Here is a 26,690-nt window from a genome sequence, read left to right as displayed (position 1 = left end):
TGCATACATATAAGCGCACACACAAACCTGTGTCTGCACACACGAACACATACAAGTAAACATGCTCGTGCACACATTTTCTGCCTTTCAAATGAGACAAACCACTGGGGAAATTGAATCTGCATAAGCAGAAGGAAAAGAGTTCTAAAGCCGCAAAAGGAAAGTCGTTTTACAACAAGACTTATGGTCGGGATGATGGAGTTGATGGAGCGTTGCATGCCTAGAGAAAGAAATCAGATTTACAGCTGTACTTTGATACTTATTCATTATTACTGAAACAATCAGAGGACAGTCTTACATACTGCTTCTTGTTGCCAAAGACGTTTGGTCTCGCAATTTACTTTTTGTATGCTGTTTGCTTCTTACTATGTCTAATTTAATTTCATATTTACATAAATAATCTAATTTATGTCTTAAATTATACACATGGAAGATTATCTTGTATGAAACAGAATGCCTGTAACACATGCAAGATGGTTGAAGCTGGCCAAAAAAGAAATTAAAATGCATTAAATTAATACTTTTTCTCTTATTTATTAGTTATAATGTGGAGTTTAGTGTTTTTAAAGATTTATTTAAAGATCTTGAAGTTAGATGTGTGTGTAAACTATTCCTCTATAATCTTTCAATTGTGAAGTCTTCCACACCTGACAATGTAATAATAATAAGGGCTTCCCCTTGTTTGTACATACTATATATTTACAACAATATATGGATAATGTTAGGTGTGTTATTTTTCTACTTTTTTTTATGTATTTTCTACATTTTGTGTAACTTCCACGATGAAAACGATGCCTGTGTTGCTTCAGTAAAAAGAAACGTAAACTTAAGAGCTTGATTTGTTGATTTGGAACTACAGGTGTTTGCAGATCTGTTGTGATATTTGTGTTTAAGAGACTGTAAATAGTGATAAAGCATGAAAACCTGCTAAAGGTGTACATGTGGTTATGAGTTGTGGTGTGGAATCATGACTGTTTTGGTGCTTTCTAAAAGTAAAGACATTTCAAACGCATTTCTCCGCTGGTGTTATTCTTGAGATTCAAGGACGTCTTGACTTTGAGGAGAAAATAAAAAGGTGTTCTTCCTTGAGCACGAACAATCTCCCTTCACTTCTCCTCCTCACTCACTGTCCTTCTTTTCATATCTTACCATATTTCCATCTCACCACGGCCAAGCAAATACTTTCATTATCTTTTGCAGCACAAACAAAGCCATCCACTGAGGTGAGGTCTTGACTCCACACAATGACCCCCTTTCAGAGAGCCACTGTAGTTACACTCAAAGACAATTACTCCACTCTCCAGCTCCAGAGGGGTAATTACTCCGAGCGATGCTCCGGCCGAGTGGGGACAGAGGAGGGGGGCGCAGAGGGGGGGGATAAGGGGACAGGGGAGCTGCACTTGTATTGTTTATTGAAGAAGGTGGTCAAACAAAAGGACCCCAATTAAGACAGGATGCGGGAGCAAAGACGCAGAGAGGACACTGGACCAATTACATTTCACAGTGTGTCAAAAAATACAACATTCCACTTCGGGATCCTACTATGGCACCGTGCACATGGTGTCGGTGTCTTGAGTGTGAGCGACAGTTAAAGCCACTTGCTCTCTGTCCAGTTTTCTGCCGGGTCATTCAGGCCACTTTGCAGACTAATACAAATATTTGAGGCGGGTGGACTCGCCCTCTGTATCAAAGGAGCGATAGCCTCAGGAAAGAGTAAACGAAGCCTGCAACAGATGTGTTCTGCTCTGTGCTGGTGTCAAACTAAGAGTTATGGAAGGGGGTTCATGTTTATGACACGCTACTGGTAACAGGTGACGTTTTAAAAGAATGATAACCACATGAAACTAGTTTAGAGACAGGAGGAAACACTTCGCCACCCTGGTATAAAAAACGGATTTCCATAAGTCATGAGAAACAAATGGGATAAGCAGATAGAATACAAATATTTGAGATAAAAAAAGTTGAGGATCTTCGTGAAGACCTGAACAGGGAGAACCCTCCTGTTGTAACATTTACACTTCCCAGGCTGCATGGTTCCAATTTAGGGCTTCTAATGAGCTGTAGTTGAGGTCAATTTATATAAAACGTCCCGGGGCCGACTCTGTCATCAGGGACCGACATGTTTATGGTGGTCTGAAGTGGGCGCACGGTCGATTCCACAGCATAAAAGGCAAACAGGGAGAAGGGGGTATATGGGCAGGGTGTGTCAGACCAGTGAGTGAGGGTGGGGGGGTTAAAGAAGACGGTCAGTGGGTTTTAAAACCTCCGCTGCTACTGGTTGTTTCTGCCTTTTTTTTAAAAACACACTCCCCGGGCAGCGGTGGCGGCGGCGGCAGCGTACTGTAGCCTTAACTTTATTTTTACTTCTTTTATTTAGAAAGCCAGGAAACATTAAGTGTTACTTCAAATAAGGTCATAAAAAGCAAAGTATACATGCAGTGACACATGAGGACGGACAATCTGTTCCATATGGTTTGCCCACTCATGCCCCTGCACTCCATTTAACCAAATCAAATCACTGCAGGCTTTAATGGGACTACAAAGGTTGTTCCAGCGGATCAGACACACCTGTTTAAGCCGTCACGCAGACCATTTCCGACCGAGCTCACACAAAGACGTAACTGCTAAACATTCACTCAAGCAGTGCTTAGTGTTAAGTCCTTGATGAGTTAGACAAACTTACACTTAATGAATTACTCCAGAGGCTCTCGACTTTGTGAGACTCAGATTCCAGCTCCTTAAAATGAGACAACAGCTCCTCATGATCTGCTGAACAAAATGCTAATGACTCCTTTTCTCTCCATTATCTGGTCCTAAGTGAGTGGTCACCAAGAACAATGGCCTGTGCTTTGGCATAGCCACAGGCATGGGTTCCTGCTACCACCTACCTAGGACAAAAGCACAGGTGTCTGCAGGTGTGGCTGGGTCTCTGTGACGGAGTGGGGGTAGAAAAGGGGGGTGGGAAAGAATGTCAGCACGCCCAGAGGCTCAGCGGTCAGGCCATGAGTAAAAAACAAGATAAGGCTGTTATGGCGAGGGGGGGAAAGGCCTAGTGACCTGAGTGAACCACAACATGACCCGGAGAGGAGAAGAGGTCAGGCTAATATAAAACAGAGGAACCATAGCAGAGGTAAAAAGGTCAAGCTATCTCGGAGATACTGTGCTTATCATTTAAATATCAGGAGAGGAAGTAGCGCCATGTTACAAATAAGTAGGGTTGCAAAGGGGCGGAAAGTGTCCGGTAAATTTCCGGACACTTTCCGGAAACTTTCCATGGGAAGTTTAGCTCGGGAATTTGGGGAATTTTGAAAAAAAATAAAATACACAAATTAAACACTGAGCAATAAAAGCATCATTCAAAACTATATTTTAAAGATGTATGGAATGCAGAACACGCTGCACATTGAATTTCAACCCTCCACTGTGCATTCTTCCATCACATGCACAGATAACTCCCAGCATCCTGCACACTACAGCAGGGCTATTGAGGCCTGCTGTAGTTTGCAGGACTAGTCAGGTAAGTTTTGATGATATTACTGGGGAAAATATATTAGCATGCTGATTGAGGATTGTTCACCTGTTCATCTAGCCTATTTCCATTCATTTATCCATCAATTGTAAAATATTTTTACAGGCGATTCCAATTGTTTGGCTAACTATTTATATCTCTGGCATTGCATTAGCGTTTTTTTACAAACTTTTTTCTCATCTTATTCTACAGAACAATGCCACGTGCACTATCTCATGTGTGGAGACATTTCACCCCAAACAATGTAGAAGGAAAGGCTGTGTACATTTGCAAATACTGTGCAAAGACCTATTTTAAGAATGACACAACGATGCAGAAGCATATAGTCAAGTGCCCAAAGTTTCCTCAGGGCTCAAATCAGCCTATGACAAAACAAAATGTTTATATTTATGTCTGTATATGACAAGGTAAATACAGTTAGTATAAATTACCCACAACATTTCCCGTATATTCCTGTTTATTCCCGTTAATTCCCGTATACTCCCTTTAATTCCCGTTAATTCCCATGGAAAGTTTCCAACTTTGAATATTCCTGGAATTTTGCAACCCTACAAATACGTAAAAAAAAGATTTGTGCATTCCCTCATTCACGCAGCCAAGTCAGTTCATATTGTGGTCACATGCCTCTGAGTCCAGCTGATGCAACACCGCTGCATCTTGCTGCACTGTATCCCGTCTGTCCTCATCGCCACGGTGACGGAGGCGAGACCACCCTCACGTCTTCATTTCACAACACAAACAGCAGCCTGAGCCGTGTTGCGCCTTGCATCATCGAACCAGGAGTGCCTCTCACATTTCCTGCTCTAATCGCACAAATGTCGCAGTCTTTAAAGTTTAAAAAGGAGTCCTCCCTTGCTGCTCAATGCACCAAATGTGCCACTAAATGAGGCCATTTTGTTTATAGGATCTGTGGGAGAGTTGTGGGTGAGTCTGTGCCCCTTTAAAAAGATAATATCCTCCCCATTTAATGGCCTCCGGATGACAAATTGCTTCCAGGGGAAGATTTAGTTAACAAAATTGCAAGTGTGACACTTAAAGACATATCCACTCTACTTAGGAAGTTTGACATCCATAATTCAATTGTGCTCAGCAGTAGGTACAGTTGTTGTTTTTTTAAAGCCACATTTGCCTGAGGAAAGTATCACTTGATAACTGTCTCATCATGCAGCATTAATATGGATGTGTAATTATGACAAATGGTTAATTTTACACACAGATTTCAAATTCAGGATCATTTAAGGAGATCTACTGTAAGAGCTCATATATTAGAGGAGGAACGGTTTATTTGGTTTTGACCTCAGCGGAAAGTTGTTTTCATCGACAAGAGGAAAAGCCTCATATCTCTTGGAGCTGGTTGGAAAAACACTTAGAAAAATTGATGGCTCATTATAACCTAATACTCTAACAAATATCTGGAACACCCATAAACTGTTCTTTCCTTTTTCAAAATGCTCACGATCTTGATGGTATTCTGACTGACACGCAGCCCAAACCATTCTTGTTTGCTTTTTTTTCTCCTTCTGAAGCCACTAAATACTTCCTTGGAACATTTAAAATGTGGGGATTAAAGCAGAGACAGTGCAGAGGAGGATGGCTGGATGTGTAAAAAAACACAAAACCCTCAGGAGAGAAAGGTAGAGACACAATCAGACAGACAGTACAGCGGTAAGTGAGAAAGGACACGATAGCCAAACAGCAAATGGATCTGGATTCGGATCAACTGAAGGAGAGAGAGGAAGAGAGAGAGAGAGAGAGAGAGAGAGAGAGAGAGAGAGAGAGAGAGAGAGAGAGAGAGAGAGAGAGAGAGAGAGAGAGAATGATGTGGATTGGAAGCGGGAGCAGGAGCCAGGGTTGGTTGGCAGGGTTCTGGTGGAGGAGTGTGGTGGTTCAGAAGTCCTCCAGCGAGAGGCGCCAGTGTGTCCGGCGGGGGCCCTGACCATGAGCTGCCTCACCCCCCCAGAGCCACGGCCACAAACCCCCCCACTCCCCCCCCCATTCACCACCAGCACCGCCACCCATCCAACCCGAAACCCACTGGCAAGCAGCGCTTCACTGGAGCTGCTGCTGCTGCCGCTGCTGCTGCATGTTTATTTAATATTCTGAAGAAATTGAAATATCTTTGTGGGTTAAGTCACATACATACACGATTACACATCACTCACTCACTCACACACACACACACACACACACACACACACACACACACACACACACACACACACACACACACACACACACACACACACAGTACATACATGCACGCATGCATTCACACACACACACTGCCACCACAATATATAAATAAATAAAGTCGAGTAATAATGTTCTCTTGATATGTGGCCAAGAATAGAGTCGTGGAGAAATTTTTTTTTTTTTAAATGGTGTTTTGCGACGCGCAGAGGGAGGAGCGTGCACGTCTCCCACTGACTCCCACCGAGGAGAGAGAGAGAGAGAGAGAGCGTTAACAAAGTGGTTGACAAACAAGACACCGCTCCCAGGGGACGAGAGGAGACTAGTTGTGAGAAACAAATAAAGAAACATGTTAAAATTTGTAAATCAAAATGCAGGTTTCATCACATGTGGATGTAAAAAGTTTGCATTTTTACATTATATGATATTGAGTGACTCTTGAGTGTGTAGCCCTGTGAATGAGGAGATGTATATGAGGTGTTTGTGAAGTGTTAAATGTAGAAATGCTCAGTGCCAGGGTTAGCGCTCTCTGTGTGCGGGTGCGTGTGGGTGTCCACGCTCGAGACACGCACGGCACATCCATACGAAGTCTCTGATCATCACAAAGCAATTCCTTCAGACAGAAATCCCTTAAACAGCCTCGGTTTTTGGGGGCTTCACGCTACCCCCCCTCCCTTCTGTCTCCTCGCTCTCCTCAGCAGCCACCAACCACTGCTGCTGCCAAAAATAACACAGGAGCGCCACTCGAGCCCGCGCCTCGCCGCAAGAGAGAGAGAGAGAGAGAGAGAGGGGGATCAAAACACACACAAAAAAGGAAACCCATCATATCGTGGAAGGAGGGAAAAAAGAGCATTCATACAGCAGCGCCATGCCTGCAGATATCCACTGATGATTTTGGCAAGATGGGGGGAACCACACATACTAATGCGCCAGGCAGGGCCAAGAGACAGGGGAAAGCGGAAAAGTGTGTTTGTGGATTGTGTGCATACATTTCGGATGAAGTATACCGTCGCAATTACACAATTTCCCTCCTGATCCCCCCACTCACTCAGTGATTTAACCGCTTGCTCAATAGAAAACACGTAAGGTTATAGGTCAATAAATTAGGGCCAAACGAAGGCCCGTCGGCAAACAAGGCCAATCACCGCTGAGGGTGTATATTGTTAAAGCGTGTTCGTTTATCCTTAAAGAGAAGATGAGCCGAACTCAGTTTGTTCTATTAAGTATTTATTTAGGAAACAATGAACAGGTTACAGCAAAGCAATGGGCTTCCAGTACACTAGTTGTATCAGAGCGCCACGAACATCCGGCGCCTGTCTATTTTATAGCAGTAGATCTTCCTTCCTCCTCCTCGGAAGTGCGCAGGAGTAATCCATCCTCCTGGCTTTTGGAATACGGAAGTAAACAGGGATACACTCCCAATGACGCTATAGTTGCTCGGCAACCTGTTTACTTCATGAAAGGCCTTGACCCAGCAGATGCCATTAGGGCCAAAGAATATTATCAATTGGAGAAAAGATTATTATGTTTTCTGCTATAGCAAAACAATCCTGACTGTGTAAACCTTCGGATCCTCGAAACAAAACAATGTCACAAAATGAAGTCAACAGAGTCGCTCTGTCTGACCTCCAGGACTTATCAGACCGCTGTGAGACTGACCAACAATGTAAAGCACACACATTTCCAGCTAGTTTCAAGATTGAACATTTTGAGAATCAAAAGGTTATTGCTAAATCATTTGTATGAAGGCCTAATATCTAACTAAAAATACTTCTATCTTTATTGTTAAGAATTCTGTCAGCAAAGACTATAGTTAAAAATTTGAAATCCTGACAATATGAATGATGAGTAGCAGTGGTATCCTCTGATGTCAGATAAATCACCGGGCTCTGATTGTAGGTCTGGGAGTTCAATCGTGAGACAACTTCTACTCATTGTCATGGCCGATTCGCTTTTGTGTTGCGTTTGGCAGAACCGTGCTCCTCTCCTCCGACAGACGGAGGCCAGCGAGTGAAGCCATTAGAACCCGAGCTCTGTTTCAACCGCGGCCAGGAAGGGGTTTATGAGCAAACCATCACGGGATTAATCGTCCAGCCGCAGCAATAAATGAAATGATGGAAAGGTGGAAAATGTAGTGAAATGTTTTATGGAAGTGCTGCTACGTTAGTTTGGGCAGAAGGTTCTGAAATTGAGGGTCAGACAGATTAAAAGCGTCAGCCTGATTGCTCTGAGTACTCAGCAGGGAAAAGGATTCTAACTGAACTGAGAGACACAATTTCAAATCAGTTGTTATTATTTAATCATTGATTTTATTGCCATCCCATTTTGCTGGCCTGAATTATAGTACAAGGCAATCTTCCTTCCGTTCTTAACACAAAAACAGGGCCTTTATCTCAACTATCATGTTCACATCCGAGCCATTTAGAACCTAGAACCATTTAAATCAAAGATAAATTGCTTAAAACCCAGTTGTTCTCACTGGCTTTCCACTCATGGTGAGTTTGAGAACTTGTTTAATCTCTTACTTTGCAATTCTCAATTATTTATGATGTTTAACTTTTTATTGCTCTTGAATTTTCTATGTATTTCTTCTAAAAATCTTTCTATTTTAAGCCTGAAAGCACTTCAGGCATCAGTGATAGTTATAAACCTGCTATGTAAATAATCTTTGACCTGACTTGACTGGATATGACTTTTCAAAATGTTATCTGACGAAATTGCTATTACTTTAATTTTTATTCCATTGTTATTATGCTTCTCTGCACCATTTTGAAATGTAAATGCATGTTGCTTGGACCAGGGACTTTTTATTTCATTGTTTTGTACTTTAAAATACATTAACGATTAAAATTTACCAGCAAAAAGATCCCAGGTAAAGCACTTTTTAAGTTAGTCTTTAAATGGGTCCTATAAGTAAACTGTGATACTCATTAGAGAGAAGTATCTGTGTAGGTTGAGCCACTGCAGCATACCTGGATGAATGGTCTGTGTTGGTGTATTATGGTGGAGACAGGTGCCAGAATCCCAGGAGCTCAAAGCATCCAGCGACAGAGACGTTTATCATTTAGACACATCAGTGACTGACTGTCGCCCTCTTCTGGCCCTTTTTATTCATAACAGATGATTGCAGAGGAAAAAACCAGCCACATGAGGAACAATTAACCTTCTGATTATCCATAAATTCCTTCCCAAACTTTAGACATTAACCTCTAACCAAGAATAAAAAATTGAGCTTAAAGAAAATATTTCCTGTGACTCTGGACTGAAGTTATTGATCTGTTTAAATGGATCGTATGTGGATATTTAACTCATCTACTCTGTTTTACATAATAAAGGTTTGATGCTATTTGACTGATATTTAATTTCATTTGATTGATCTTGCATTGGGAAATTGAAGTGGAATGTGGCTGATTGTCGACACATTCTGTATGTTTGGGACATTGGTAAATAAAATAAGGGGACTCTGACACAGGTCAAGAGTTGAAAAAAATTTAGCTTATTTAATAGTATTTACTCACTGTAACTTGAATTCTTCCATTTTGTTGAACTTTTCCATCCGATGCTGTTTTTTCCAGGCAGCAGATTAACAACTTTACTTAACTTTACAGAAGTCAACTGCAGGATATGCGCAGTTGACTTCTGCGCAGGATGTGCGCAGTTGACTTCTGCGCAGGAATACATTTTTTTTAAATTAAATCAAATTAAAAACAAGGAAAAAAATTAGAAATAAATAAATAACAGAAAATAAATGTAAAGTCAATTTTCAATTTCAATAGGGCCTCACTGTCTGTCAGTGCCTGTCAGTGCTCGGGCTCTAAATATAAAAATAATAGTATAATTTTACACTCAAAGATTATGTTAGTTGGTCTGTTTTAATAAACTCTTGCACTAACCTTAATATTGAAAAGGCATGAAAATGTCAAGCTAAATACATTTATTTGGCACCATATTTGACTCAAACACACTACATGTGTTTAAAAATGTCTACTTTTCATTTACTCGTTTTGTATAATAATGTTTGGTGTCATATGTTTTCCACAGGAATATCACCTGGTGTCAACTGAGAAGAAACACTCGCAACTCATGGTCCGCTCCTCCTGCTCGGCGCCTCCCGGTGTACAAATCGAAGTCACCCACAGCTCTCTGTGACCAATGAGAGCTGGACTTCCGGCCGGAGGCGCGCTACGTCACATTGTTGTGTTGGAGGGAGGGCGCCTCTTCTGCTCTTCACATGTCTCCTGGCCGTGGAACCTCCGTCCTCTGCTAGCGGGGTCTCCGTCCGGCTCTGGGGGGGATTCGCGGATCCGAAACCGACCGGCACCGTCTGCGGGAAATAGGGAATGAACGACGAGACAGCCCCGGACAGCTGGAAGAAGAACTCCGGGTGCTCCAGGTGAAGCTGCACGCATGCTAAGCTAACGTAGCACTGAGCATCACATGCTTTTCATCCACTGGTTCCACTATTAAACTCACATTGCTGTTGTTTGTTACTGTTTGTTGATCCATGGAGCTGTTGGTTACGATGTGATTACTAAATTACTGAATCCAGATAGTCCCAAAAGTGCTAGTAGACATCTATAGCTTTATAACGTTTTAATAAGCGTTTAAAATGTCCCCAGTCCTCACTCTCAGAAACGAACTGAGGACTGACGTGTTCTACTATACAGATGTTCGTGCACCCTATATAAACCGCTGCATCCTGCATTGCCAGATGTTTAATAGAGAAACGAGACTAAGAGGCTAACTCTGGTACATTTATATGAACCATTTTGCTCACATTAATGTATGAACACTGTCCCCTTTTAAATAAATAAAAGTTAAAGTTATCCTTGTAGGATTGTTTCTTCACATATATTTACTTTTGTTTAGGAAACCGTTCATCTAGAAAAAATTGAATTTCATATCCGCCGATGAAAGTTCTGTTGCCACAGTACCATGGGTTCAAGGATTTCATCCCGATACCTAATGGCAGTAAGACTTCAGTTCTCTAGCCTGTAGAGGTCTGTGCGTCCCTCCATGGATATGCCTCCCCAGACCATCACTGACCCACCACCAAACCGGTCATGCTGAACAATGTTGCAGGCAGCATAGCGTTCTCCTTGGCTTCTCCAGACCCTTTCACGTCTATCACAGGTGCTCAGGGTGAACCTGCTCTCACCTGTGAAAAGCACAGGGCGGACATGCCAATTCTGGTGTTCTATAGCAAATGCCAATCGAGCTCCACGGTGCTGGGCAGTGAGCACAGGGCACACTACAGGACGTGGCGCCCTCACCCTCATGAAGTCTGTTTCTGACTGTTTGGGCAGAGACATTCACACCAGTGGCCTGCTGGAGGTCATTCTGTAGGGCTCGGGCAGTGCTCAACCTGTTCCTCCTTGCACAAAGCAGCAGATATCGGTCCTGCTGATGGGTTGAGGACCTTCTACGGCCATGTCCAGCTCTCCTAGAGTAACTGCCTGTCTCCTGGAATCTCCTCCATGTTCTGGAGATTATGCTGGGAGACACATCAAATCTCCTTGCAACGGCACTCATGGATGTGCCATCCTGGAGGAGTTGGACAATCTGTGCAACTTCTGTAGGGTTATGAAATCGCCTCATGCTCCCAGTAGAGATAATGACTCTAGCTAAAGCCAACACTAATGGAAAACCAGTCGAAGTGATCAAGAGGGAGAAACTTGAAATGGCCTCCACATGCAAAACCACTCTTATTTTGGGGGTCGTCTCATTGTTGCCCCTCTAGTGCACCTGTTGTTAATTCCATCAACACCAATGCAGCTGAAACTGATTAACAACCCCCTCTGCTACCAAACTGACCAGATAATTATCAAAAAAGTGCAATTGAATTCATGCCATTCCCTGATAAAAAAGTGTTCCTTTAATTTTTTTGAGCAGTGTATTTATTCTCTGGAGTTTAGCGTATGTCTGTAACCGGCTGGATTGGAGAATGGTTCAACTCCATAGTGAGGTTTTCTGGATTTGTGTGACCAAATTGACCGTGTATATATATATATATAGGGTACGATAGGAAAGGTGTGTGTGAATGGGTGAATGCGTCTTATACTGCAAAGCGATTTGATTGGTTAATAAGGCTGGTAAAGTGCAATATTAATACAGTCCATATAGTCCATTCCATGTATAGAGAGACACTTGGGTAATTTAGGCGATAGTAGTGATTGCGCACATTTGATCTTTATTGAAATATGTAAGAAGGACAATAATTTCATCTGACTTTGTGTCTGACTCCTCCATTCAGTATTGAGCAAATGCTGGCTGTGAATCCCGGAAAGACGCCGATCAGTCTGCTGCAGGAGTATGGAACGCGGCTAGGCAAGACCCCAGTGTATGACCTGCTGAAGGCCGAGGGACAGGCCCACCAGCCCAACTTCACTTTCCGTGTTTCCGTTGGAGAGATCAGCTGCACCGGCCAAGGGCCCAGCAAGAAGGCGGCCAAGCACAAAGCAGCCGAGGCTGCTCTGAAGATGCTACAAGAGGAACTCGAGGGTCCCACTGTCGTCGGTGTTGGAGTAGAAGGTATTATTGCGGTTGAAGTGTCTACTGATGGAGACAGGTCAGTTTAGTCCGTTTCCCCTTGAATTGAGGTCTGTCCGGCTTGATTACTGATCGTTGAGTTGTTTTATCTCGTCTTCTGTGCAGCTGCAAGACAGAGATGAAGACCTCAAGCAGTTCTCAGCAGTCTGAGTGTAACCCCGTGGGGGCTCTGCAGGTGAGTCCTCTCAGAACACTACTGCGCTCAAAGTTGAATTATGTCCTTTGACAGTTCTCAAATAACACCGTCCTTGTTTCATCACAATTTCCCAGTTTGTGTCACGATAGTTATTAGTTTCATGCCTTTTTCGTTTGTTTCTTTATTTTGTGATTCAACACTTGTCCGTGTTCTTCTCTGTCAGGAGCTGGTGGTGCAGAAAGGATGGCGCCTGCCAGAGTACACGGTCACTCAGGAGTCGGGTCCTGCACATCGAAAAGAGTTCACCATGACCTGCAGAGTCGAGAGATTTGTGGAAATCGGTAAAATGCAGAACGTTTCATTCAGTTATCATGTGTGAACGTTTGTGTGCGAGAGTATTTATCCTGTTCTCATACAGCAAGGAATTCGGCCATCAGTGATGATACATGTACTCATGCTGCCCATGAAGTAATACTCATAAGAAACAGTTAATTTGGATTGAAAAAAAACACACGTACTGCCTTCGTCTGCCGTGTTGAGAAGTGTCCGACCTTCACTGACTCTTCACACATCATTAGCAAGATCAATGATTTCTCTCTGTCACCATTTACAGTTCCAATGATAGACATATATATGAATGTCCCATTTAAAAGATATACTGTAACTGCTAATGATGGGTGCTGAATAACAATCAACAAGTCAGACCAGATGTGGTCATACCTAACCCACAGTCTCCGGTTCATCTGCAGGAAGTGGAACGTCCAAGAAATTAGCCAAGAGAAACGCAGCAGCGAAGATGTTATCGCGTATACACGATGTCCCGGTCGACCTGAGGACCCCCCACGAGGTGGATGTGGAGGATGACACGTTCACCGTGGTGAGAAACAAAACTTCTCTGTACATATGTGCACCAGTTACGGTAAATTATTTTTACAGGAAAGGATGCACAGCGCTGCAGAAGATAAGATATAAGATAATCCTCAGTTTGACAATGGGGACATTTGCAATATTACAGCAGCAAGAGTCAAACATAATAAACAGTGCCAGAAAAATAAAATAAAAAGTATAGTGTGTGAGAAGGGGTGTGTGTCTTGAGATGAACAGGCGTTTGCTACTATCACTTGCTTACACGTTTAACCTTGCACACCCAGTTCATCCTGACTTGACGTCTGCTGGCCGCCACATCCTGCTCCATGTGTGTGAACTGATAAGAACGCCCATCATGACTCTGCATTAACTCATGATACAGCTTCTCTATAAATATTGTAATTATTCTGATCGGGTCAGTTTGTTGTAATAAGCTCATTCAAACCCACAAGTCGCAAATGTTGTCATTTCTTATGTCACTTATTGACACCAAATACAGGCAAATAATCTATTATCTTTACATAGTGGCTAAAAATGTCTGTTACAGGTGTCTTTCAGAGATACACCTGACAGCCCATAACCCTTTTTCTTACTCTTACGTCCTGCTGGCTGATAATAAGAGTTAATTAACTGCTGTGAATTTCCTCTCTCCTGCACACACAGCACACTGGGAACAAAGTTGACTCGGGTAAAAGTAAAAGCTTCAGCTGCACATGGGACTCTCTGCGTAACTCTGCTGGAGAGCAGATCCTCCAGCTCCGCAGCCATCCTCTGGGAATGCCCTCCGACTCGGACTTCTGCTCCCTGCTGAGTGACCTGTCCGCCGAGCAGAGCTTTGACGTCAGCTACTTGGATCTGGGTGAGTTTGCAAACTGCAGCGTTGACATTAACTACAGTTCCATTCACCTCTGCCGACCGCCACAGTTCGACTACCTTAAAGTTGAGTTAAAGAGGAGTTAGACTTTGAATGGACAATAACTGACGATAGTCTACAGCTACTTGCATGAAGAGTGCATTTCAGTTCATGTAAATATGAATTGAACCATCTGGTTCTATTCTGGTTTTTAACACCTGCACAAACTAAGAGTTGAAGAGCATTATGGGTTCATTTTGGTGACAGCTTTCCACAAATTCTATGTAAAAAAAAACGTGTGGTTACTTTAACTCACATCAGATATGATGCAGCTGTTTGTCACAGTTCCGTGCAGCTGAAAGGCTTTCATCTGACGTCAGCACTTCACAGGACTTTTAAGTTGTGTCACCACATGGGACTTATTCAGTTCAGTTTTTATTTTTGTTAAAATGTTTGTGCAGGAAAAAACAGTTAACTTTTTTACACCCTCAAAACATGAATCTATTCATCTGAAATGTCATTCCACAGAAACAATTAAAATATTAAAATAACTGATTAATTAGATAATAACTAGTTTATAAAGACTCGTCGTCATCTGTCGTTTAAAATAGCAGTGATGCAGGAAATATCCGTTTTCTAACTTCCTTGTTCTCTCTTGTTTCAGAGGAGCCCAGCCTGAGCGGCGTGTGCCAGTGTCTCGTGGAGCTGTCCACGCAACCAGCCACCGTGTGCCACGGCTCTGCCCCGAGCAAAGATGCCGCTCGGGCCATCGCAGCCCACAATGCACTGCACTACCTCAAAATCATGGCTGGAGGGAAATGATGTCAAGTCATCTTCCTACTCACAGACTCGAACTCGCAAAACTGCACATTGCCAGGATGAATTTCCACTTTGGACGACGGAGGAAACCTTTGTGATGAGTTCAAAAACCGTGAATTACCTCAGATTCGGAGAAACAAAACTTTTCATGTCCCCCAAGTTTAAGCCCTGGAGCCCGATTTGGCCACTTTGATTTCTAAACGTCGCAAGTGAACATTAAGTTGCCCAAAAATTCCTGAACACTCCTCTTCTTGCAAATTATGAAAAAATTCCTTTTCAGTCACTTTCATTTTTGCTTGTCAATACAAACAGAACTCTTTCTTTTTACCTCAAATCAAAAATTTACAAAAAGTCTTTATCTGGAATTTTAAATGGTGCTTTTGTCAAAAACTGGAGACGAATTCTGGTGCAACTAAAAAAGAAATTGGTCAATGGAATCGCCGATATCATGGATGGACTCGAAAAAAATGAACAGCCATGCCACTGAAACATGGAGGAAGAGACTCTGCTGAACAAATATCAGAGGAGAATGGTTTTAAAGACTGGCCCCTTTACACTTGAGCTTGTTTGAATCTCTGAAAATGTTTTTTTTTGTCCTGTATGTTAATCTGATCCCCTGAAGCTCAAACAGTTTGTCGCTGTGATGCTCTGAAGGTTTGGCCTGAAGGGTCTGAGTTTCTTTTGACGAACTTCCCCTGTCGTTTTAAAACTCAGATGAAATTAACTCTTTGATTTGTGTCCGGCACATATTGGGTTTTGTTTGAAAATTAACCCTCTCTAATAATGTAACACTCTGATATTTACTGTAGTATCGATCAATCAAATTTAGTAGAATTATATGGAGAGATCAGTGAGCTTGAGTGATACAAATTTTTTATTGATTTCCCACGTAGGATCCCTTGGAAGATGTACACCAATGGCTATCAGAGCATTTTAGGAATGCTCACAGTGATCATGAGAACTCTACAAAAGAAAACTGAGCATAATTTAGAATCTCCTTATTGGTTCAGTTCACACACAAATTTTCACATTTGGGAGTAAAACAAGACAACACATAATGTGATTGTCACAAATATTTCCCAGATTCTCTATTACCCTGCATTCACTTTGCAGTCAGACCAATAAATAATACATTAACTTCTGTGTGAATCAAAGAGCTGAAAAAGAACTGTGAGTTTTCTGATAAGGAGATGTTGTTGTTGTTATCAATAGAACGTTAGACATAACAATTCGATTTTTTTTTTTTAGTCATCCCTCAGACAAATAATGTCTTTTGCGCCGTTTCAAAGATATGAACTACCGATTGTTTTCCTCTTTATAATTCGTACCCCTGTGATTACGTTTCTCTTTTCTCCGTCAATGTGACTGATTCCTGTGACATTATTTAAAAGAACCGTTGACACCTGCGCCTGGGTGTGAACTCTCATTACCACCCTGGTTACTGCAGTAGCTAATCTGTCAATATACAATTCATTGCACTCTGCTGAAATAAGTATTGGAAAAGAGTTGGAAACAGTTTGCACTAGTTGAGAAGACAATGTCCTTTGCACAGATGCAGGCTGAACATGTTCGAGTGCAGCGGGTTTTGACGCAACACTGACCTCATTTTGTCTGAAACGGCAGATCTGCATTTTGTTATTCTGAGATAAGGAAGTTATCTCCTGGTTTTAGTGAATTTTATGTGCTGACATTATTCAATTTGAGACAGTTCTTTGTCATAGTAAAATTGTTGCCCAGTTTAAAATAAATAAAGTGTGAGCTCCATGTGAAATTGACTTGTCGTGGTCTAATGTATTGTTCATGCAATTCCACATTGGCTCGTTACGTTTCAAATGTGATGATCCACGCAGTCTTTCATTGTTTATTCATTTACAGTAATTGTATTGAAGATGAGTGCCGGGAAAAACCTTTGATAAACTTGATTTCTTCAGTGTAGATCCTCTGAAAAGTTTCAAATGGGACCAAGTCATTTGGACGCACAAATCACGAGTTGCAAAAACTCCAATCCTCAGTGCAAATGTGTGAAGATTGAATGATGGACTTCTGTGTTTTGGTGTCATCTGGCCTGTCTGTCCGACGAGGGACTGACTTCTTCGTCTGCGTAGCCGCTGCTGTCCGACTGCCCGCTGTCGCCCCGGACCACTTCACCTGGACCAGGACACAAACACAGTCAGCCAACAACTCTGTGCACCGTCCACCACCGCACACACGGAGCTACACCCCCACCTGAAGGGAGGCACTTTCATGCTCAAACACATTGCTCAACATATATCTGTCTAAATATTTAACTCTTCTTGTCACGTGAGACCTAAAAGTTAAATGTTCAAGTTTACCAGGAAGCTTCATGCAGAAATGTGTTTGTCCATTTCCACTAACATCCACGTGCTGCACAGTGGCTGTTGAGGCACAAACTGACCACATGCGTTACTTCCCTTCAAAACAGGGTCAGTATTAATTGTGCAGCAGTTTGTTGGATGATGAGTCATGTTCCTGTAAATCCTGCCCACATTGTACCAAGGCAACATGTAAAAAATGTTCCTCAAACACAAATAAAACATGAATATACTGTACCTTTGTACTGGCCTTGCGTGCACACTGGTGAGTTTGTAGCTCTTGTAGTATTTGACTGTCCAAACTCTTCCTCCCCTGCACTGTGCACCTATTGACACGAAGCGCACATTGTTCACTGTTAGTCTGATTTGACTATTGAGGTGTTAGATAACAATGTGAAGCACATCTAAATGGAGCTAAACAATGTGAACATTCAGATCAGGGGGCAGATCCTTAACATTTTTAACATGGGACGTTTTTAAACATGTTCACAGTTTTTCTGGGGAATAATTTATGGATATTTATTTTTAAAAATCAGGCAAATATAGGGAACTGATGAGTGTGGAGCTGTTTTGGATTTAAGGCGACTGTTGGGCCTTGGCGGAGGTGTGTGCTCGACCAGTTCCTTTCCTGGAATGGAAGATAAAAGGTCTATCTGATGAATAACAGGATGTTAGTTTTGTTTTCTGAATTTGCAAATCGCGCTTTGCCTGCTTCACGAATGACCAATCGCAATCATTCGGAGAACTTAACAAAGGTAAATAAAAAAATGGGATTTAATCAAATATATTGTGGAGAAATAAAATGACTGTGTTGGGGCAATATGAGGCAACTCGTGTAATAATAAGGTAATAGGGACTGAACATGTCAGAATGTCAACCTGTTGATGGGGATTGTGAGCCCACTGTGAGGTTTTCCCTCAGTAGTGTGAGTGTCACAGCACCGTACCTCCTCCAGCTCAAACGAGTTCACCGGTTTCTCGTTATTCTTGGTGAATTTCCTCAGGCTCTGATGAGTCGGAGGATTCAGGTACCGGGTCTTCCCGCCTTCTAACGACCCCTCACGTGTCCGGACAGGCGGGACATTTGAAGCATGACAGGAATGTGGTGCACTGGAGGAGGAGGAGGAGGGACCTTCCCCCTCCAAGCCGGTCACAGTGATGCAGTAATTTGTATGGCTGCCAGTGGGGGCCAGGACAGGAAGTGAGCTGGATGCACCCCCCGGTCTGACCCCTCCAGAAGACGTAAGGTCCCCTGTGACGGATGAGTCCTCACCAGTAGCAGATGTAGGGGCTTGTATGTTGGCTGCATGTGCTTTATCAGTGCCTTCTGTCCCAGTGTTTGTTTTCGGACAGGGTGTGTGTTGACAGCAGAAGGGTGCGTGGTGTACGCTCTCGACTATCTGCGGGCAGATTAGATCACGTGTAACCATGGCAACCTGCTCTGCCTGAGGTGAAAGAACCTGATGATCAGTTTCTCCTGATAATGTGGCAAGAGATGTTTCTATATTCAGAGTCTCTCTGTCATCGTCTGCTGGTTGGACGACGCTTTCATCAGCATCAAAATGATCTGTTTGTTTATTGCTTGTCTCAGAGTCATGAGGATGGATTTTATATCCGACAATGTCTGTGTCAATTTGTCCACTGCTACAGGATCTATCCTCATCCATGAGCCCGACATCCACAGATGAACTACTCCCGTTACATTCCCCCAAATCCAGTTTCTTGGTCGCCTCCGTCTTGGCTTTGACCAGGACCATGTCCACAACGTCCGGGAGGCTGGACCGTTTCCTGGGCGACGGCTGCGGAGAGGTGGAGACCGAGCCTCGAGGGGAGCCTGTGTAGAGACACATCTTGGAGACGGTGTCCTTCAGCCTCTCCACCGGAGAGCGCGGCTCACTGCGGACGCTGCTCCTGAAGCGCTCGATCTTCTCCATGGGAGACGAGAGGCACAACTCCGGCGGGACCAGTTTCTGGACTGGGGTGCGGGACACGTGGGAGTAGAGGGAGTAGAAGACGTTGGCCATCGCTGTGAGCGTTTGGACTTGTCTGAAACGACCTGGGGAAAGAATAGAATACAGATCTCATTTGCTATATCCCGGAATTATGTCGTGATTACATATCAATAAGTTCACAGAGATGACCGATGGCAGAGTGATTGTATCAATCCACTGTCTTACTAGCAAGAGAGAGACTGGGGTCCTCCTCTCGTATCCGCCGCAGCTGTGCGTCCAGGAAGAGGCGGAAGCTGATGCCCTGAGCCTGAGACGGGAAGGTGAAGAACCGAGGAGGGATGCGTACAGTGGCCTGTTGCTCATCGTTGCCAAAACCCAACTCATACAGCGTCTCCTCTGCATCTTCCGTATACATATCCAGGACCTCAGATACACTGATGTATGTATGAGAGAAAGGGGGAGTACATGTTTTCTTCAAAAGCTGCAAAGTGCTTTACAATGGCCGTCAGTCGAGCACATACCTCCACCAAGGCACTGAACAGTTTCCTGAAATTCAATCAAGCTGTGCCAAATTTCACACACTCATAGATATCACTTCCCTAAATGTGCCTAGTTGTTTTCATCAAGATCGATTTATTGTTCCCTGGGAAACGGTAAAAAAATGCTAAAAACCATATATTTCAAGGTTAAAGAAAGTGAAACGATGTTACTGGATTTGCCCCAAAATGTAATGAGTTCTTCCCTGACACACACAACATCCTTCCACCAAGTTTCACGGAAATCCGTTCAGTTGTTTTTGTGTAATCTTGCGTAAAATCCAACCAACCGACTAACAAGTGGACATAACGTTTTTGGGGTAGTAATGAAAGCACAGGAATAAGATTAAAATGCCGTGTATCCTGTTATTCAGGTAAAAGCCAAAACTGTTAAAGAGGTAAAGTGATATGGAAAATTAGGGACTGGTCTCGCAGGTCGTTCCACAGCCTGGTTCTCAGCCTGCTGACCTGCAGAGTAAAGAGGCCTTTGAAGGTGTAGTAGTCTCACCTTGATGTCGTTTTACAGGTGTAGGAGGAGGAGGGACAGCTGGAGGTCATACTGTGCCCCAGGTGAAATGACGGCGGACATAGCCCCGCTCTACTGTGGGCAAGAAATGTGAAAAGTTACAGCACACAAATTATTTAACATTTAGGAATTATTGCCAGAAATCTGTAGCTATGGCAGGTGAAAGACCTCACTGTAGTTTTTTAATAAATTTCCAATGTAACAAATAGAAAAAAAGCCTTTACAAAGATTTTGATATCAGTACAGCTTAAGGATCTTGGTGACAGACCTGCTGGTGAGTCTGCCTCGTCGAAGTTTCGATGACGGATGCTGTGCGGAACTTCTTGGTCATAGTGAGAAAAAGAGGAAAGATAACAACAGTTCACTTCTATGAAAATTGACCGTATTTCACACTAGCATTAACTGACAAATGAGCGTCACGTCCTTCACACTTCTTAATCCCTTCAGTAGAAACACCCTCAGTGAGCAAGGGTGTAACTCCTAAACTAAAAACAGCAGTGAAGAGACTCGTTCATACGCTGAAGCATTAGAAATATCAACACTTAATTTATCACATATAATGAACTGTGTTCAAATCTACATAATGGCCTCTGTCAATATATTGATCAAACAAACATGGATTATTATTAACTAATATTCGCTAATTCAGTGTCATTACAGATGCTACTCACCCAGATTCACATGGAGTTTTTCCACCGTTTAACACAGAGGCTGAAACCAAGAGTAAAAGAGGAATTTATTGATATGCATCTATGTGCACAGTTAATTTGCAAACCCCTCAAATATTTGCCTAGCTGTATGTGATGGGTGGGCTAATCTAAAATAAACAAAAGTTAAGATAACTTTAAGTTAAAGGTACAATGAAAATAAAATAAAGCATTTTACGCTTCTTTACCTTGCTGTTACACACAAATATATTCACCTTAACCTGACGACAAATACAGAGTAGGTTCCCTACTATGGCTTTAAGTGTGTAGTGTTTAGCTACATGTTATATTAAACAACTGAAATTAGAAGATTAGACTCACTTTTGAGGCATTTATAAATAAAATATAAAAACTTTCTACCTAAACTTTTTCTTCCTCTTAGAAGTACAGGAACACTGTGCAGCACCTGACATGCTGTTGGATTAAACACCTGATAAGGCTCTTTGTGTGCGTCAACTATTACGAACACAACAAACAAAAGCTTGAGCAGAGAATATAATCCATTCATGACACTCACCAAATTTCCCTCTATGAACATTTCCTGCTTTGTTAGTTCCCTTTGAGAGAGTGTGTGTGTGTGTGTGTGTGTGTGTGTGTGTGTGTGTGTGTATGTGTGACTGTGTGTGACTGTGTGTGACTGTGTGTGACGGTGTGCACTTACCATCAGCACCAAGACTCAGGTCATCATCAAAGTTGTTAGCTTTGACCATAGACTCTAAAGAGAGGACAAGGAAGCCATTGATTTCTAGTAACGAGGTAAACACGTCATGTAACTAAGTACATTTACTCATACTGTACTGTGTAAGTATAGAGTGGAGCCACTTGAGTGACTTATTCTAAATTGCTTTTACTTTGAGTTGTACTTCATGGGCTTTACACACACTACGTACAATGAGCTTGTGAAAGATGGAGTACCGTTATCGCATTAATAGACTGATTCAATTTCCTGATTAAAATAACTGATATTATAATTTTAAGCACAACACAAAACCAGAAAATGTATGTGTGAATGCTTTATTTCAGGTCCCACTCACCAAGGCTCAGCTGGCGGGGGTTGTTTGACCTGTAACACACACACACACACACACACATTAGTGATAGCATGCTTCAGAGAATCCCTCAGATCTACTTTCTCCGAGCTGCTGAAGTCTGTCAACTTCCTCTTGCAGCATTGTTCACCACAGAGCAGAACTATGGTCGGAAGGTGTTGACCATAGTTCTGCTCATTTTCATGCTGCCTTATCGGACTCTGCAACCGTCCCAGGCCTCATTTCACTGCCGTGTCTCAGCCATTCAGCTGCTGAACACACTGTGTATGGTTTCCATCACTAATTAGCTTTCTTTTCAACGATGGATATGACACACATAACCTCCTTCATTCAGTCACTTTTACAACATGACAAAAATAACTGTTATTTCCTCTTGTCATATAATTGTTTTACCACTACAATTGCTCGAAAAGGTCAAAGAGCACAGGGTGAGTGGCTTCTAAGGGGAAACAGCCTCAGGCCTGAAATGTTTGAGATGTTTGCATCTGAATCCTGAGAGTGACGTCAGCAGCAGCTCAACAACCTGCCTGTGTGACCGCTTTGCTGGTTCAGGTCAATCAGCTCGGAAAGTTTTATTGAGAGATACGAGAAGCGTATAAACATTTTTCCAGTGGAATCGTTAAAACGCGTCATCACATCAACAACAAACACCATGGCTACAGAGCACGTGACCTCAGAGAGTTTCCAGTCTCTGTTTGCTGTTGTTGGTTTCATCAGTTTCCAGCGACTGTTACTTTCACCTTCAGAGGCTGCGAGAGTCTAACGTCAAAAATAGATATATCCTGACATTCATTTGACACAAATGAAAAAAACACAACACAGCAGAGCAAAGTGACTCACCCACAACCCTGCAGCCAGTCCTCGATCTTTCCTGTGAAGCATCCTGTGGAAATCAGACACGCATCTTAGCTTCATGACTAATCCTCATTCAGACATAACTGCAGGTACTTCTCGTCTGTTAAACCATCACTAGAGGTTATGATAACTTAGGACATAAAAGTGAGTAATCTGAATATGTCCAGATAATCCTGTAAAATGTATTTTATAATATCTGTAATAGGAGAAATGAGATTGTTGATAGACTGATGTGCCTAATTAAACATTTGAAACCTAAACTGTCAGATTTGGGACTGGATCCCTGACACACAGGTAACTTGCCATCAGAGAAGACGTCGTCATCTGTGATGGACGCCGAGGGGAGGCTGCTCAGCCGCCTCTCGGGGTCCGGCTCCTCCAGAGTGGTCCGCCGCCGGCTGCTGTTGATCCAGGCTCGCCGCCTCACTGTGGAGGACGGGCTGTCCATGGCATCGGTCTACACACAGCAGGGGGACATGGAGGGACTGAAGCTACGGAGACACCAGGGCCCGGCCTGAGAATATAAACACAGACAAGATAGATAGATAGATAGATAGATTACTTTATTCATTTCATCAATTAAGTCGTCATAGCAGCCAGTATATTTGAATACAATAAAATACAATAGAATAAAATAAAAAATATTGAGGTAGAAAGAATAAAAACAGAAACACAAGATAAATAGGTAGATAAGGTGCAGTGGCAAAGTGATGGTAATAGTACTGATGATATGATGGTAAAGGTATTGTTAGACAGTATATAAAAATAGTACATTTTATTATTACATAATATATATTTATATATGATAGTAATTATACCAATATAGTAGCAGTATATAGTAATAATGGCAGCAACAGTATATATAATAATAGTAAAAATAATAATAATGATAATAACATGTACACATGTATAAATATTTTTATATAGACTTATATATTCAAAGAATATACAGAGAGTATGATATAATATGATATGATATATAGTAGAGGTATAAATATAAGTATTTGACTATACAATAGATAATATATATACTATGAGTGTAAGAATATGTAGACAGAGCGTGCAAAAGAAAAAGTTATTGTATAAATGATAGATAGAAGACAATAGTTAATCACTGATGTTTGGTTGGAAAGGACAATATAGATGTTACACTAACATCCATTGTAGTATTTTGTGTTTTGTTTATCAGGACATTAAGGTTGATTAGTAGTGAAGTTTGTTTCCTGATGAACTTTAATATTTGACGTATGAATGTCAGTCTGTTGCATGGACCAGCGGTTTCACAACATGACTAAACAACTCATATACAGACATGTTACAAAGGAAGGCCTTCACCAACAAAGTTCTATTGACTCCCCAGATGTCACTAACCATAATATAAACCTAAATAAAGAGAACATGTGTTTATAACTGACTAAACTGTTTAAAGAGGTGAATGACTAACAGAGTTTACAGCAGTGTAACATAAAACAAGATATATACAGGAGTGGATGGACGAGGTGAATTGAAAAGACAGACTTCAGACACACAGCGTGACCGATACGTTCATTTGAATACAATTCTTGCCAAGGATAAATATAACATAATTTTAAATATCATTTTAATATCTCAGTGAAGGTCCGGAGCACTGCAATACACAAGTGCAACTGTAGTATGGCACAATGGCTATTTATGACTAGAAAAGATATAATATAAATTATCTATTGAAGCTATGATTGTCAAGAGGATTGAATTAAACGATTCCCGGATTGAAAGGATGTTGTGCCGTTTTCGTTAGATTATTAAAGACTTCAATTAATCTAATCTAAAAGAGAAATAAAGACATGTTGTATTAACTGCAGATGAAGGTTTCAGTTGAGTTAAATAAAAATCTAGATAACAGTCGAAAGAACAGAAGCAGCTTTACCTTCACTGGCGCGGGTTTCACTTGTGTGCCTCTGGTTTCCTGTTGCAGCAGGTTGAAGTTGGCTTGTGTGCAACTTTTTGCTGCAGCTTTCGGGCAAAACTCTGAAAGTCCCTCCAGCTGCATCCAGCGGCTGCTGCACGACGAGGAGTTCACGCCTCAACTTGCTCTGAAGCCAGACGCAGTGGAATCATCTCAGCGCAGCGGATTCTTCTCATCGCGTCTGACGTCATCGCGAGCAGCGGCGGACTGAAGTGAAGGAAGTGGATCTACTCCTCGTGTCATCTGAACCCGTTCTGCGCGCGGGTCGAGGCTGCGACACATCCTGCACCGACTCAACCCCCCCACGGCTAATGTCAGCAGATCAGAATCACAATAACAACAACAATACAAATAATAATTTCTATACCAAAACCTGCAGTATTTTAAGTGAGTGCAATTAAGCGTAAAACGTGTCACATGACTCGTACTGCTGTCTGTTCATGTAGGACAAAATGAATAGTATAAGTAAATACAGAAATAAAAAAAAATAGAGAAATAAATGTCAAATGTCTTGTGATGAGAGAGGCTTTATCGGTATTTCTACTTTTAATTTATTGATTCATACTTGACAGGAATTTTTCTATATGAAGCCGGGCTCGTCAATGCTTTCCATACCATAATCAAGTTGTAACTTGTGAAAACATAAAGTTTGCGGTCTTCGCATGGAGGACAAATCAGCAGAGTTGGAAATATATATATTTGAAATATAATTTTCTATAAACAACTCCTTGTTCGCCCTGTTTTTAAACAAGCTGTCAAAATATCTCAGATGTTCACAACTGAAAAATGACTATATATATATATACACTCTCAGGCCCTGCGATTCCAGATGTTCCACTTGTGTGTTCAATTTTGTGTTTCCTGTGTGTGTGTGTGTGTGTGTGTGTGTTTGTTGTTGCCAACGGCTCAGTCTTCTTGTTATTGTTGATGTGGTTGATGTCATCATGATTTATGATATGCCTTATTGTTTGTTGAATATATGAATTTGGATTAAAAAGAAAGACGGCCGCAGGTATATAGCTTTCCTTAGGAGGTTTGAATCTAATTATGAGCAATTATACTTATGGATTACATTAATATAACATAGCCTGCAGTGACATTATTCTTATTTTGTAACATTGTAACACTGTTACTTTACTTAAAAAGCCCAGTATTACAAATTTCAAAATACCCATTTGCTTAACGGATCATGACTACATATACCACAATCTTCTGATACTAATACTTTGAATCCGATAAGCACAATAAAAAGAAACAAACAATATATAAATGACTGTGTGTTACAACATATTCTGAGATCTATAAACCCTGTGTACAGAGTCAACCTGTGTAATGGCTCTGACTGTTGAGGGCTGAGATATAAGAGGTGGAGCACAAGCGATTTAAGATTCTTTTATCACACTGGTGACACACACACACAGTTGGGTGGATGCAGGCCTGGGGGGGGTGGACTCCACCCTCCCTCCTGTTTACATGGACACATGTGCTGCTCCACTGACAGCCCCCTCGCCCGGCCCGAGGATCACAAGCCCTCCCACATCAGAGACATGTCCTCCTCCCCGCGCGGCCGCAGCCAGTGTGTGAGTGTGGTGGGGGGGTCCCTGCTCCTCCACCCGGGCTGCCTCCTCCTCCCTCCTCCTCCCTCCTCCTCCCTCCTCCTCCCGCCTCCTCGCTGGGTCCCAGCCCACAGGGCGCCACCAGGGAGTGGCCACTGGCCACGGAGGCAAGACTTGAACCACCCGCCCGCCTTCCTGCTCCTCAGCCCCGCCAGCCGAGCCGGGATCGAACCCGCGGACCGTGTCCCCGCCGGGGGACGAGACAGCACCACAGGTGGATCGAGAGCTG

General features: G+C 42.4%; 2 protein-coding genes across 4 annotated transcripts; one reads left to right on the top strand and one right to left on the bottom strand.

Moving 5' to 3' along the window:
• The first annotated feature begins 9,929 nt into the window (after window positions 1-9,929).
• tarbp2 (TAR (HIV) RNA binding protein 2) lies at window positions 9,930-16,704 on the top strand. Of its 2 annotated transcripts, none has more exons than XM_061069332.1 (7): window positions 9,930-10,112; window positions 11,973-12,287; window positions 12,374-12,443; window positions 12,628-12,745; window positions 13,154-13,281; window positions 13,935-14,130; window positions 14,789-16,704. In XM_061069332.1, exons 1-7 carry the CDS (start codon window positions 10,060-10,062, stop codon window positions 14,944-14,946), a joined length of 1,038 nt encoding a protein of 345 aa, XP_060925315.1. In that variant the 5' UTR covers window positions 9,930-10,059; the 3' UTR covers window positions 14,947-16,704. The 2 variants fall into 2 exon arrangements, with proteins under 2 accessions (XP_060925315.1, XP_060925314.1); XM_061069331.1 differs by having other exon boundaries at window positions 13,136-13,281.
• On the bottom strand, window positions 15,807-24,888 carry tespa1 (thymocyte expressed, positive selection associated 1). Of its 2 annotated transcripts, XM_061069328.1 has the most exons (12): window positions 24,807-24,888; window positions 23,156-23,414; window positions 22,886-22,928; window positions 22,031-22,059; window positions 21,658-21,711; window positions 20,961-21,000; window positions 20,558-20,611; window positions 20,272-20,364; window positions 19,453-19,661; window positions 18,223-19,331; window positions 17,515-17,602; window positions 15,807-17,091 (listed from the first exon to the last, which is right to left on the bottom strand). In XM_061069328.1, the coding sequence occupies exons 2-12, from the start codon at window positions 23,346-23,348 to the stop codon at window positions 17,000-17,002; spliced, it is 2,004 nt and encodes a 667-aa protein (XP_060925311.1). In that variant the 5' UTR covers window positions 23,349-23,414; window positions 24,807-24,888; the 3' UTR covers window positions 15,807-16,999. The 2 variants fall into 2 exon arrangements, with proteins under 2 accessions (XP_060925311.1, XP_060925310.1); XM_061069327.1 differs by lacking the exons at window positions 23,156-23,414; window positions 24,807-24,888 and having other exon boundaries at window positions 20,558-20,608; window positions 22,886-22,910.
• Window positions 24,889-26,690: the final 1,802 nt, after the last annotated feature.

This window comes from Limanda limanda, chromosome 4, assembly GCF_963576545.1.
Source record: "Limanda limanda chromosome 4, fLimLim1.1, whole genome shotgun sequence".
In the NCBI taxonomy this organism is placed as follows: domain Eukaryota; kingdom Metazoa; phylum Chordata; class Actinopteri; order Pleuronectiformes; family Pleuronectidae; genus Limanda; species Limanda limanda.
The sequence above is the reverse complement of the archived record's forward strand: the minus strand, read 5'-3'. Positions and strand labels throughout refer to the sequence as shown.

Coding starts and splice junctions, on each gene's coding strand:
- tespa1 (XM_061069328.1), bottom strand. CDS start 23,348: ATGGACAGCCCGTCCTCCACAGTGAGGCGGCGAGCCTGGATCAACAGC. Junction 20,612..20,960: donor AAAACTCCATGTGAATCTGG/GTGAGTAGCATC, acceptor ACTATGACCAAG/AAGTTCCGCACAGCATCCGT. Junction 17,603..18,222: donor ACTCGTTTGAGCTGGAGGAG/GTACGGTGCTGT, acceptor TCGTGTCAATAG/GTGCACAGTGCAGGGGAGGA.
- tarbp2 (XM_061069331.1), top strand. CDS start 10,060: ATGAACGACGAGACAGCCCCGGACAGCTGGAAGAAGAACTCCGGGTGC. Junction 12,288..12,373: donor GTGTCTACTGATGGAGACAG/GTCAGTTTAGTC, acceptor TCTTCTGTGCAG/CTGCAAGACAGAGATGAAGA. Junction 13,282..13,934: donor AGGATGACACGTTCACCGTG/GTGAGAAACAAA, acceptor CTGCACACACAG/CACACTGGGAACAAAGTTGA.